General features: G+C 36.3%; 2 protein-coding genes across 3 annotated transcripts; both read right to left on the bottom strand.

The window, feature by feature from the left end:
* Positions 1 to 263: 263 nt before the first annotated feature.
* Positions 264 to 4,342, bottom strand: LOC147296507 (Major facilitator superfamily protein). Its single transcript, XM_086242457.1, has 14 exons — positions 3,920 to 4,342; positions 3,730 to 3,830; positions 3,222 to 3,300; positions 3,083 to 3,142; positions 2,895 to 2,961; positions 2,676 to 2,800; positions 2,419 to 2,520; positions 1,949 to 2,326; positions 1,780 to 1,827; positions 1,606 to 1,668; positions 1,424 to 1,504; positions 1,203 to 1,301; positions 764 to 901; positions 264 to 617 (listed from the first exon to the last, which is right to left on the bottom strand). The coding sequence occupies exons 1-14, from the start codon at positions 4,130 to 4,132 to the stop codon at positions 483 to 485; spliced, it is 1,689 nt and encodes a 562-aa protein (XP_086098583.1). The 5' UTR covers positions 4,133 to 4,342; the 3' UTR covers positions 264 to 482.
* A 1,951-nt stretch (positions 4,343 to 6,293) lies between these two features.
* On the bottom strand, positions 6,294 to 11,281 carry LOC147296506 (transcription initiation factor IIA large subunit-like). 2 transcript variants are annotated; one of them, XM_086229679.1, is made up of 11 exons: positions 10,847 to 11,270; positions 10,453 to 10,623; positions 10,177 to 10,341; positions 9,936 to 9,987; positions 9,802 to 9,860; positions 9,450 to 9,575; positions 8,213 to 8,350; positions 7,229 to 7,292; positions 6,951 to 7,111; positions 6,755 to 6,838; positions 6,294 to 6,662 (listed from the first exon to the last, which is right to left on the bottom strand). In XM_086229679.1, the coding sequence occupies exons 1-11, from the start codon at positions 10,961 to 10,963 to the stop codon at positions 6,639 to 6,641; spliced, it is 1,161 nt and encodes a 386-aa protein (XP_086085805.1). In that variant the 5' UTR covers positions 10,964 to 11,270; the 3' UTR covers positions 6,294 to 6,638. The 2 variants fall into 2 exon arrangements, with proteins under 2 accessions (XP_086085805.1, XP_086085804.1); XM_086229678.1 differs by having other exon boundaries at positions 9,802 to 9,987; positions 10,847 to 11,281.
* Positions 11,282 to 14,295: the final 3,014 nt, after the last annotated feature.

Below are 14,295 nucleotides of genomic sequence, written 5' to 3'. Positions count from 1 at the left end.
TCTCTCAGTTAAAGGGGATGAGTTCACAAGGTTGCAAGATTGTTATCTTCAGTTACAACGATGTTGATTCGCTAAGCATCAAATTGCTATTTGAATTGGGAATTTATAGTATCAAAAGTTGAAGAATCTAGTCAAATATAGCGCTGAACGGTAAAAACAGCTGATAGTTCTTCTCCGTATCATGATGAGTTGGTCTTTTTATTATTAGACTGATTCAAGTATTTGGTATCCAGCTGATTTTGCTTCCTGTAAACTAATCGCTCTTCAAAATGAAACGTCATTGGTCATTCATCATTTTGCCACTCCTTATACCAAACTGTCATGGAAATGAGAGCATGTAGTGATGATGTACATAGTTGTATAACATATTTACATGATTTTGTGAATACAGGACCTGCCCAGGCCGACATTGACAAACATGGATACAGACTCGCCAATACATGTCAAGTTCGAAACTTACAATGACAGTAATGACCATGGACCTATTTCGAGAGTTTGGATTCTATTTCTTCCAAACTCAAACCTTTGGTTTCCGGGACAATTAGTACAACGAACAGAAGAGATAACAAAGCAATAGCCCCGAAAAGGAGGAAAAGGTTATCTGCTCCTAGCGCCTCCTGCAGAATTAGAATATGTTAATGCACCACTTCTATGCCAGTCAGGCCAAAGAGTCAAGTCATGAAATATGAGAAAACCCGCTTCGACTATGAAAGAAATAGATTGACATCATAGTGAGGCAAAAAGTGGGGAAGGGGGTATATACCTTCAGCGGTGCGAATGCAAATGTCACAATAGCATTTGAACCGAAGTTAGTAAGAACTGCAAGACTAATCCCTTTTCCTCTTGTGCGAAGTGGGAAAATTTCTGATACCATAAGCCAACTTATAGGACCAAATGATATCTGAAATGACATTTGAGCACAATATTCATCATGTCAGAACCGCTGCCTAAATATCATGGGCAAGAAAAATATGTCATTAGAGATCGCAAACTTCATCCCCTTTTTTTTTCCGGAGAAGAGAGGCTCAATGGAGGATGGACAAGAATTTTATGGTCAAGTTTACATATTCTGGTTTAAAAGTTTTTGAGTTTTCTATATGCGAAAAACAACATTATGGTGCTATTAGAGTATTCCATTTAAATTAGACATGAAGAAGATTGAGCGACAAATGCCAATAGCCAAAATAAAATTAAAATGTTACCTGGTAGCAACCAACATATAGAAGAAGAGAAGCTACAGCAACAAGTGGGAACCCCCCAAGAAATTTGTAGTAAGCAGAAAGGAGAAATAAGGAAAGAGCCTGAGGTAAATAGAATAAAGAAAAATAAAACTCCATCATCTACTTTATCAACTAACATGTCACATAGTACACAATATGAATAGAATTGATGAAATAGAATGTTGAATAGTTAGGATGCATACAAGTCCACTGACTCCTACAATCAGCAAAGGTCTTCTTCCAAGATCATCAACTTTCAGGACAGCTATCCATGTCATAAGCAACTGCAGGAACATTCAGAAACAAAGAATAGTACACACCAGAAAGAGGATCTTGTGGCATAGTTCAAAATCAAAATTAAAGATAAAAAGAACATCAGATGCACCTTGAACACACCAATTACAACTGATACTCTGGTAGCATCAGAGGCAGCAGAGAATCCTGCGCTCTTGAGTAACAATGTTACAAAGAGTGTCACATAGTTAGGCAAACTAACATGGAAGAAGAAAACTCCAATTTTCACAGAAAAAAAAAAGAGAAGAAGTTAATTATCAATTACCTGAAGAATTGGACCTGCATAATATAGGACACTTGGTTGCCCAGTTATCTGTCATGTCAGGTAGTAAATTGGATTACTAATTCTTTGTATTCTCTCTGGTACATGTTTTTGAAAAAAAAAAAACACCAGAAAAAAAATAATTCAATTCATAGCAGCGAGGAAAAAATACCTGTTGAAAAAGTACCAAACCCCCACCGATTATGAAGGCTTTCAAACTAGGGCCTTGAAAGATGTCCAACAAACTCCCCTCAGATTCCTGATCTGCATAGGCTGACTTCAAAGAAACAAATGTCTCTTCTATTTGTCTTTCAGATACTTTGTCACCAGGAGGTCGGCCTCTCAACTTGCTCAAGGCAAGCATGGCTTTTTCTTTGTACTCTTGTACAGACCCTTTACCTTGAGCGGCCCTGAGAAGCAACCAACGTGGAGATGGTGGGAGAACCCACATGCCTATCCCCATAAGTAAAGCAATAGGAGCGCTTATTCCATACATATAACGCCAACCCCCAATTGCATTAATCTCAACACTTCCTGCTAAATAACCCGACTGCAGAAGAGTGCATTGTACAGAACATCTTGCTTTAGCTAAGAAAGTGAATGAAACAAAAATTAACATTAGAAATGTTATTTAAACAATACCAGAATCCCCAGAACAATGAAGAGCTCCTTCAAAGACACTAGAGTTCCGCGAATTTGAGATGGGCACGTTTCAGCAATATAGAGAGGAGCCCCATGCATGGCCTGTCAAAACAAATCTTTTAAAAGATGAATGGAGCATGGTGAAACACATCATGATATTATCCAACTCCACCAAAGACAATGATGTAAACATTCTCCTTTAATTTAACTCCTTCTGTTTGGTTAGAGCAGCTATAGAGAACTGCAAAGAAGCTTACCATGCCAATACCAAGGCCATATAAAACACGCCCTACTAAGAGAACACTAAGGCCTGGAGCAGATGCGGTGATCAGACCCCCAAGCAGATAAAGTACAGCTGCTGTGATAAGTTCCCTCCTCCTCCCTTTACAAGCCAAGTCAAAATTTAGAATACGAATATATTCATGATGAAGCTCAAAATCTCAGGATAAAGTAAATAAGCAAAGCAAAGCACACACCAAGAAAATCAGAAATTGGGTAGACAAGGAGGGAACCAAAAAGAGCTCCATATAGGGAACCGCTAACCTGCATCAAAACAAATGTAATTTAGAATCACTGATGTATTCATGGAAAGTTTTGTTGGCAGACAGACCGCAAGATTGCAAATGACACAGAAACAAACTGATTAAGATTAGATAAACCATACCACAAGACCAAGCTGAACAGCCGAAAGATTAAACCAAGTTGTGCCACTAAGCTCAGCTGACTGTGACATATCAAAATATAACATTTTGGTCACAATCATCAAAACAATAAAAAACAAACCACTAAAACTGAAGGTATACCCGTAACGAGATGGTAGCACCAGAAGTAGCACCAATGTCATACCCAAATAACAGACCACCCAAGGCTGGAAACACAAAACTAGAATTCCAAGACAGAGTAAAGAGATATTCAAAACATAAACTTCAGCAAATTGCAAATTGTAAATTCATCTAAACCCTGCTTCTCTCTTTAGCTTCAAAAGAAAGAAGAAATTAAACCTTATGAATTTTAACTACGAGGCACAGTTGGCTACCCTTCGAAAAGCACTCAACTTGCTTCCATGGAAAAAGTAAAGCAAGCATATTTCCATAAGCTATATACAGTAGCTTGAATAAAGTCCAATTCAGGTCCTCAATGATATACTCAGAAAACCCAACTTGTAGCATGCAGAGGCTTACAAAATGGTACCCCCATTACATAAAAACCAACTGTGAAAGAATTAAAGTTAAAAAAAAATTACCCATTTACTCAAAGCATGAGAATAACTCATAAAGTCTATAGATAAACAAGAATTTGAGAGAAACCTACGGAATAATCACAGAAGGCCAAGAAAAATCCTCTTGCTGGGTTGCTTCAGGAATAAGCGACTGGGCTTCATCCCCTGAAGAATAGTCTCCTTGAGATCCAACCTACACACCAAACCAAAAATGCAAAATCATTTTCATTTCTCAAAACAAAAAGAAGGAGAATCTCAGAAGGGTTTGGTCAGTTTATGTGCCTTCACACTGAATCTGAGCCTGGAGCCAGAAGGGTTTGTGAGAGTGCTATATTTGGCCCTGAAACAATCGTTACAAGTGGAAAGGAGGGGTGGGCTAAAATGGGCATTAAGGAAAAGGATTACTGGTCTCTTCTTGGGTTGATGAAGTGGTGATGAGTGTGTCTTGGAGAGTTTGAGGTTGAACAGAGACCGAGTTGAGGTACTGAAAGCCATCGGGAGTGGCCAAAAGTGAGAGTTACCAAGACGGTTGGTTCTTGGTAATTGTAGTTCCCGCTTGAATATCTGTCCTTTTTCTGTGTGACTGTGAGTGAGTTTGGTGGTCCGCCTTTGATATTTTGCTTGACTTTGGACTTTGATACTTTCTAGTAGTAATTGGTTCTCTCAATAATTCAGCCTATAATCTGATCCACCATAACCGGAACAACAGAGTCGGAATTTGCGTGTGTAATTTATTTAACAAAATAATAATAATAATAATAAACTTTTAAGTCATATGGTAACGAATTAACGATGCACAGCAAAAGGCTCTAAATTAGAAAAGTTATTAAAGGCTCTGACATGTTTTGGATACACTACACTAAAAATGATAGAGAACAATATCCTCTTTCTTCTTCTTCTTCACACTTACCCGTACAGTGCATTGCCTTTTTCTTCAAATTCCCTTCTCTTTATTAACGCTAAGAAAACAGGAATATTTCAGTTTTAATATGATGTTGTATGAATCTTTAGGGATTAGAATGTTCTTTTTTTCCTTGGTTTTGCTAACACATGATTTAGTGAGTTTTTACTTATAAATAATGGGCAATGAGTTTAGTTTAAATAAAAATTATTATTTATGAGATATGAGTGTCAACTCAAATACACCTATAATTAAACAAATCGAGTTAATATTTAGTCATATAACACGATTAAGAATTTAACACAACACGATTCTCATCCATACTTTGATCTCCTTAGTTAATTTCTTCCACGAAGTTGGGGCACAAGGCAGTGTCTCAAATTGTTAAAGCTAGAATGGATTTTATATAGGATGATTAAACCCCTATGTCAACTATGAACCACCCAAGAAAGAGGCCTTCAGTTCCATATTGAGAAAATGACCGTTATTTGAACTGCCATCTAAAGGAAATTTTGCTTTTTGGCCACTCACCTCTATAACCGACCCCTAATTTTTATCCCAAGAAAGAAAAAGTCATAATTAAGCACCATTTCTTTCTATAACGTACCCTTGGTTGATTTGAATCTCTGCATGCAATGAAGTCAATGGCCCAAGTGCAAGAGATTGAAATTGTGCCTGAATTTTGAACAAAGAATGGAGATTCACAATAATATTTGCAATCCCAAAGGCAAAGGAGGGATGCCCCCAACTAGGCTACAAAAGAATGCCCCAGCATCTCTTCAGCTTGATCAAATTGCAAGCAATGCATTTACCACCCCCTTTGCCAATGATGCTCCACAGGCAATCCCATTGCTATCCCCACCACCAATGCCACCAGAGTCCACGATGGAAAAGGGCAGTGACCAGGACACGAGAAGTACTGCACCGCCCTTTCCAGCTGCAGGTGGGTGGCAGCTGCTTTTGTAGATCCCTCGTCGTTATTTACTGTCTTTCAATCCCAATGCACCATCGCGAACCATGCACAATTGCACAGTGACATTTAATTAAGATTCAACTTCTCTTCTCAAATTCGTATCAAGTGGATAGGCCAGTTTCCAACATAGAGGGCTTTGCCTGCTGCCTTGTGTAGTACAGAATATAGATCAAACATTAGCCACGGGCTTTCTACACGGTTAATGATATTAGTGGCTTCATAATCTGTACTAGTTTTTGTGTTTTTTGTTGTTGCTAAAATCATTATCGTTGTAGAATCCTCAGTTACATTGGCAATAGCTTCGGATGATAAGCTAAACGTAGAATAACCAGGAACCAGTCTGCGTCTTAGCAAGGAAGAAACTTCACTTGTTTTCTTTCTTTTTTGCTTAAAAGCTAAAACAACTGGAGAGCAAACGATGCTACTTGTATTGAGGTGTAGGCTTTATGGATTGGAATAGATTCCAGTTCATATTAAATTAACTCCCTTGAGAAAACATTATTGTAAGCATCTCGGTTAAGTGTGCTAAATTTGGAAAAATCAATATACTTTAGTTTAGTGACATTTCTCTCCGCTTCATTGGAAAGGGGATGAGGATACCCCTTATTGTGTAATAGTAAAATATTTTTAAAAAAATTGCCAAAGTCCCTATAACGACAACTTAGTGGTAAATATACCTTATTCCAAATAGTATTAATCGCCAAAAGCAAGCAAAAGTAGGAAAGATTTTTATTTTCTTTTTTTTTTCAGAAGGGAAGGAGCCAAGGAGGTAAGCGGCAATGTAAAAGATAATAAACAATGCAATTCGTAAATTAACCAATAAGTCCAAGTATACAGAGTTAATGGAATCACATTCCATCACAGAAATAGTAAACTTCAGAAACGCCTCAGTAGCCATCCCATTTTTAAAGGCCAAAAAAGCTCATTTATCCTTTATGTACAACAGGCCAACATCATCCATCATCCCAATCTTAAAAATATATCTAGCATGTCTTTCTCTTCCCCTCAAGCTCTCTCTTAATAAATAATTCATAAAGAAAAATTACGAAACACCCATTGATACCTCTGGATTTGCTCTTCTAAGGCAACTGTCACTAATTGCCAAAATAGATATTTCTCCAACAAAATCAGAAGTCAAATTCTCCTGTCGCCTGCATAAAATAAACAGCATTCCCAACTAAACTCATGAGGGTACAAGAGCAAAAGGCATGCAAGAATATCAACTCTTTAAAGTAAACTTCACCTTATTAAAGAGAATGTCCTTATTGTTTATGTGCATAATGCCATCCTTCAGCGTACATTTCCACCTGCTCTTGGTGCGTGTCACCTACCCAACCAAATACACAAGACAAATGTTAAATCATATTTTAGATGAAATTAAGTACAGAAAGCCTAAGTACTATATCAATACTGCATGCTAGAGAGAGAGAGAGAGAGACCTTGTCAAACTGTGCCAAAACCAAATGTTGTGTGTTTAGCTCCTCTCCTTGGTCCACATCATCCAAATCATCATCATCATTTTCATTCAATGGAGGCTCATCATCATCATCATCTCCAACATCATTTTGAGCAACAGGAGCAGGAGTGCTGACTGGTAGATCTGGAGGTTAAAAAAAGGAATAGAAGGAAGCTTCAACATCACGAAGATGGATTTAAAACACTAAATTAATCCATTTCTAAGGTGATCACGATGTTCAAAAGTTTATCACAAGATTACCATTGGGAGCAGGCGTGTTGGCAATGTTGTAATCTTCATTGAAGACTCCTTGATAATTGTATATCTATAAGGTAATGGGAGGAATAAGCAACAGTTAGTGAGTACAAGAAAATTTTCATGTATTAAGGAAAGTGAGGGAGAGAGGTTCATTTTTAATGTTCAAAGCATGTAGGCAAAGTAACACAACTCATTGGATGAAAGAAATATGAGTAAATATCCAAAATTTAACAAACCTAGACCATCAAGCCAATGGTCAAACATAAGGGCCACCAACCATAAAACTGGCCAGAACTCAAAATCTGAAAATCCCACTTAATCCATTGACCTAACCCAAACAGTAAGAGGAGGGGGGACCAAGTTTCAAGTAATCAATCCAAAAAGAATATATTTTGTTGATTATTGATACCACAATGGAGAACAATTTGGGCCGTTAAATACTAGATGAAATTTATTAGTCAAAACACATGAACCACCATAATTCTTATACAATAGAGACCTCCACCAGAAAAAAATGAAAGCACTTCAAAATTCGATGCCATTTAGTAGCTTAACATAAATCTCCTTTGTTTACAAAGATGGAAACTCAACCTTCTCAGTAACCTAACAAAACAATGGCATGCATATCAGCGGCAAAAGTCGTACATGTAACTTTTACAGCATTTAAACAAGCATAAGGTTCCCAGCCTGTCAGATAAATGCAGAAAGTGATTTGATCTGAATCTAGTCTTAAGACTTTTACTACAATACACAGCATAACCATCAACACACAAAACAGTTAGTCAATCACATGTCCCAGGCAACCAAATCATAAAAATTCTCAGACCAAATGTAGAGCGAGGAATATAAGAAAATATACACTGAAGAACAATTACACCAGCACCACCATTAGTTGGCATACATGCAAACCCATTTATAAAAGGGCTACATACACTCAATAAAAACATAATTTTGTGTTACATGCAAAATTTTCAGAACTGTACTTACATTGGGAGTAGAAAGTACATCATCATAGGGATCAGGAATTGGCCCATCAAGTTGAGGAATCTTCGGAGTTGACCTCAGTACACGAGCTAACGTCTCACTATATGCACGTTCATCGATAGAACTGCTTCCTCCACTGACCTGAAAGGTTACCACCATTAAGTGATTCAACGATTGCATAAACTCAAAAGGACAATGTGTGATATACATAAGTCATGCTGGTCTAGAAGTGTTCTTCCATGCTCCAAGTAAACTTGAATTCATACAGGCAAAGATATGACTAGTTATAGCGTACTGCTCCAACAATATAAGCATTCAAATGCTACTACAACTGTAGGAACAGTTTTATCTGAAAATGTATGTTGCCCATCATTCAAACTGATAGGCAGAATTCACACTGATTGGTCAACAGCAGTTTGATCATAAAACTTTCAAGTACATTCCCACTAAAATTATCTATGATCTTCCCACCTTTCAGTAACTCCTACTTGGGTTAACATACATCAGCAATTGGAATATTGTACAAGAACAAACCATCACACCCAGAACACTATTGACCAATTAATACATCTTACCTGAACACGAAAGCCATTTATTTTCTTACAAATAATGGTAAGGACATAAAACCCAATCCAATATTTCTACAAAACACATATAAAGATCTATTTTGTTCCAATTTTATACTGCTCCTGTAAGGGTCCACAAACAAATCCAGAATCAACCCAAAAAAACATTGCAAATAGCCAGTCACTTTATACTCTGTGACAAAACAGTCAAACAATCAAATTTCCCCTTTAATTAAAAGCTCCATGTATTAAAAAAATAAAAATGGAGACACTACAGCTTCTTTTCATCCATATACATTATAATGAACAAAGTGGACTTGCTCTAAATAACTTTCTATTCTCAACAACGGGATTGGAAGGTTTTCTAGCTTATAAAATAATTAAAAACTACGTCCAACCAGAAAGATACAAGTCGCTTATAAGTCACCTAGGTATTTGAGTCAGGTTGAAACTAAGTTAACTGGTATGCAATTGAATAAATTATTTCAACCTGCTTTTTCTTCATATTTTAGACATACCAGGAAACTAGTCCTGGATTTTACAAAACGTGGATACCCATCTAGAGATTGAAATAAACAATAAAACGTCACTGCTATAATGTATGAATCCTTAGAAAGAACAAAGAAAAAAATAAATTTTACATTAAACAAGAGTAAACAGGAAGACAAACAAACCTCAATCTCAAAAATCTCAGGTGCAGCATCTCCAGCTCCATCTTGCTGGGGTATAAATCCACCAGCTTGATATTGTGAAGGAAAATCTTCGCGTTTTCGCTTTCCAGAAGACATCATGAAAAAGTCCTGAAATTTTGTCCAACATTGAGATTAATGATTAACTATAGTGGTAACACAATGATATCATCTTCATACAGATTGTATTTCCTCAACAAGGAGTAAATTAAAAAAACAATGAAAAGGAGGCATACACACCAAAGCCATCCATAACTCTGTAATCTTGATTTTTCTTCATACCCATAAACCCAGTCAGTTTTCTGCAATTTCTATTTGAAATAATAACAGGCATTACCTGTGTCGGGGTTTGAGTAGAGGTTCCTCTATCCACCTCATCCCGCCCTTCCACGTAAGCTACATTGATAAACTGTGAATTACTACAGAACCATTGAGAGTAAAAGCTATATCCTACAATAGCATCCAACTTACCAATATTAACATCAAGCGGGGGCCGCTGGGTCATCCAAGGAGAAGGAGGTTGCTGCAAACATAACAAAGAAGATTTAGGTTCTCTTATGCTATTATAAAACAAACCAAATAACCAGAATTTATTTAAAATCAAACTTAGCTACTTTTATAATAACCACAGACACAATCTCATATACCCATCATGCACTTAGAAACATAATAACTGCATACACCTCATTCGACCCAGATATTAAGTGTTTACCATGTAGGGGCTAGGTTTTCCAGGTTTCATCTCCGCGTTGCCACCACCGTTGCCGCCACCAGAATCATTTCCAGATGCCGAATAGTCACTATTTCCAGTAGGAATGTTATATAAGTTGTCCCCAGTTCCCGGTAGAGGCGTTTGAATTGGGGTTTGTAATGGGGTCTAACATTCCAAAGAACCCACGTCAACTATGTAATGTAACACTCGGGCTCAATTCAATAGAAACGAACCAAACAAAGATTACAAATACATAATAGCACAGTAAAAACTCACTGGAGGGAAGAGTATCTCAGCAGTGGGAGTTTCGTACTCCTCGGTCCCTTCGTAAGGTACATTGAGATCGTGAACTGGAGTAATAGCACCTCCAGGTGTGGGCTTTGCCGCTGCCGACCTCTCTATCGGAGCATTTACTACACCCGCTTGCATCATCTTCGCCTCCCAAGTCTGAAATATATTCCAAATCAAACAAAATCAGCTAAACTATAGCTTACAATAACTTCTAATAAGACAATTAACCAAAAAGCCCTAGAAATTGGTCAGATCCAACAGTAGAACCAGTACGCCAGAGAACCCTAAATCTATCAAAATTATGAATACATGGAATTTTCAATAAGAATCCCAAACTTCGTAAAAATAAAAAACAATTGAAATTGAAAATTGCAATTACTCCTTGCAGTTCTTTCAGAACGTCTTCACCGGGGCCGTTGTTGATGAACTCTTCGCGGACTTTGTTGATGACATCCTCGATAACACTAACGTAGACACTGCTCGTGGAGCTCGTCATTTTAAAATTCTCAGCTCCGTCTACCTCCGATTTCGCCAAGGACAAAACAAAATCAAATCTAAGATTTTCCAGGAAAATTGGGGCACAATAATTTTCAGCGCGGATAATCGATGATAGTTACGAGACCGAACATGGAATTAGGGTTTGGGTATTGGGGTGCGTGTGAATGTGAATGTGAGAAGAGAGAGAACGGCGGAGGAGGATAGAGAGCGCGACAGAGATTGAGAAGGAGAGAGAGGGGCGGACGAGAAATTGAGAATAAAGGGTGGAATATAAATAGGTTTGCATCCGATTGAGTTATGTGGTCCACGTGTCAAAATCTGCACGATCCTAATATATTGGGCGTGAGCGACCAAGCGTAAGCTCCTTCTGGAGCTCCTCTATAGTTTACCTCGTTTGATGTTTATATCTCTATATCTTCCATATTGCTAAGTTATAACCCCTTAGAAACTCACAAGTTTGGGAATTATTGTACATCCGAGTGTTGGGTCCCCACCACGTGGATGGTTCAGATTTTTCGAACAATTTTTTCTATCCAATTCAAATGTCTAAACCCGAAATAAAAATACTGAAATCTAAATCTAAAATAAGAACACTACATTCTAATAGATTGAGAAAAGTCACAAAGTTTTTAGACCGAAAAGATTGTTAAACTACATGGCAATTATACCTTTATATAGGGTTACAATCCAAACTTTGATATGAAACATTAAATAAAGGGATTAATGTCATTTTGGTACCCAAACTATTACACTTGTATCAGTTTGGTTCATAGACTTTTAATTTGAAAAATTAAGGCGCATGATGCTATGCAAACAAAAATTTAGATGAAAAATGTATAAATTGACGGAATAACCTCAATTGGCAAAATTTAAAAAGTCAGGATTTTTAATTTTTCAAATTAAAAATCTAGCAACCAAACTGATACAAGCGTAATAATAAACTAATTAAAAGTCTGGAGACAAGAATGACGTTAATCCCTAAAATAAATCATAATTAATAAAGATTACAGAAAAAAAAATCTTATTTAAAGTAAACTAATTCTAATCCTAATTGAAATAAAAAAACCCAAAAATTAGAATTAACCCAAAATTATTATTAATTATTCTACTCACAAAGAATACGAGAGTAACACTCATATATCTTGAGCAAGGATAAATGTTTTACTACTAACATCATAAGCTTTGCACTTTTTAATTGGTAGACTTTGAGATCTCAAACAATAGCACAATTACAAGCCACGTGAATAGAAGAAATCCAAAAAGTTTCATGAATCAAAAAAGGTATTTATATTTGGAACATCATTAATTATAGTTTGTAAGTGATAATATATTATGGATCAAAGTGTATAATAAAGAAGCATTACAACTAGGGCCGAAACTGAGGTTAGTTGAGTGAGTCAATTGTTTCAGACCTGAAATATCTTGTGTCTCCAAAACTTATATTCCCCGTTGTATATATTTTATTTGTTGGTTTGTTATGTTACCATTTTAATTCGAGGTACTATGATAATTTTTATGACTAGTTAATGTTAGGTAAATGTATATGGAGAGTTAAAAATCTCATTTTTATAGTTATTCTTGGTCTCCTAAAATTTCAAAATCTGTTGTAGTTGGAATTATTGGAAAATGAGATAGTGCGGAGAAAGTCTTAAAAAATTTTCAAGCGAATTAGTGCAAGACTAAAGAGGAACATGATTGAGGGCCAGTTTGGTATTACTGTGTGAAAAAACAGCTGTGAGGTAAAACAACTGTGAAGTAAAGTCAGCTGTAAAGTAAAGCAGCTGAGTGTTTGGTAAAGTATGTTTTCAAAAGTGCTGTAAGTGCAAAAATCAGTATCAAAGTGTTTGGTAAATGTTAATGTAAAAGTGCTGTAACTGTGTATAATTACTAAAATAGACATGATGCTAAAAGTGTTTTTCAGTTATTTGTTTGGTAAAAATAAAATGTTTTTTACTTGTTTTTAAAATTTTTGGCTACAAATTTTTATTAGCATTAATTTTTCTAAGAACAACATTATTAAATAAGTATGTGTATTATTTTTTTAGGTATATTATAATTTTAATCGTGCAAATAAAATATCATAATTAATTATCACAATATAAAATATAACTAACAATAGACATATTTTTTAATTTAAAATAAACAAATTAAAAAATATAGAAATCAATGAGGATATTATGAGTAAAATAAAATATTCATTGTTGCTGTAATTCACTGCAGCTTTCAAAAGCACCTAGAAACCTGCTTTCTGTTTTTGTTGTGGGGAGTTGAGAATTGTAGGAAAAAGCAGTTTTTAATTTTTTTACCAAACACCAAAACTGTTGTAGGTGATTGAGAATTGTCATCTACAGCAGCTTTTGGGTCTTCCACCACAATCCCAAACGGGGCCTGAATCCAAGTTAAGTTAAATGACCATGATAAAGTTGTCATTAATTATGTCTTACAATCTTACATGAGTGAGAGGCTCCAAGTACAAATAGGATTGGGTTGGCCTATAGTCAGCCATTGGTTATTTTTTATTGGGTTATTTTTTTTATTTTTTTTCATTTTTAGTATCTAAACTTTGATCATTGTCTCAATATGGTACCTGAACTTTTATTTATCCTAATTAAATATCTAAATTTTTATTTTATGTCTAATAGGTACCCAAGTAAATTTCTGTTAAAATTGTTAACATAATTTTAAAACTATATAGTCACTTCAAAAAAACTATATTTTAATTATTTTATTTTATATGTTTAAAAGTAAAAAAAAAAAAAAACAAAAAAACAATGTACCTTTTGTTACTACCCACCCGCCCACCACTCTCCCTTCCATTTCTCCTCCATCGCCTTCCCCCTTACTTTCTCTGCAGATTGTGAAAAAGTAAAAAAACAAATTCAAAAACTCAAACCTCTCTCCTTCTTGGACAACCTAGCCCCCCAACCTTTCTCCACCATCTGCAACCTTTCTCTCAACCTACGTACCCACCTTCTCTCTCACCACCATTTGTACTGGCCGGAGGCCTTCTCTTCCCCCTCATTTTTTTTTTCTTTTTATCCTTCTCCCCCTCTCTTTATTCCTTTCTCATTCTGGATTTCCACCAGCCTCCCTCCCCCCCTTTTGCATCGGCTAACTTCAACACCATCAACGGCGACAACCCCCTCTTCCCCCTTCTCTCTCTCTCTTCTCTCTTCGCCCTCTCTCTTTCCCCTTCTCCTTTCAAATATGCAAATCTAATTCAAAAACAAAAAACCCACAATCAGCAAACCAAAATAAAGAATAGAGAAGGGGAGGGGAGGGGCGATGGAGGAGAAAGGAAAGGGAGACTGGTGGGTGGGTGGTAGTAGA

This window comes from Dryas octopetala, chromosome 1 (genome assembly GCF_963921425.1).
Source record: "Dryas octopetala chromosome 1, drDryOcto1.1, whole genome shotgun sequence".
Classification (NCBI taxonomy): domain Eukaryota; kingdom Viridiplantae; phylum Streptophyta; class Magnoliopsida; order Rosales; family Rosaceae; genus Dryas; species Dryas octopetala.
The sequence above is the reverse complement of the archived record's forward strand: the minus strand, read 5'-3'. Positions and strand labels throughout refer to the sequence as shown.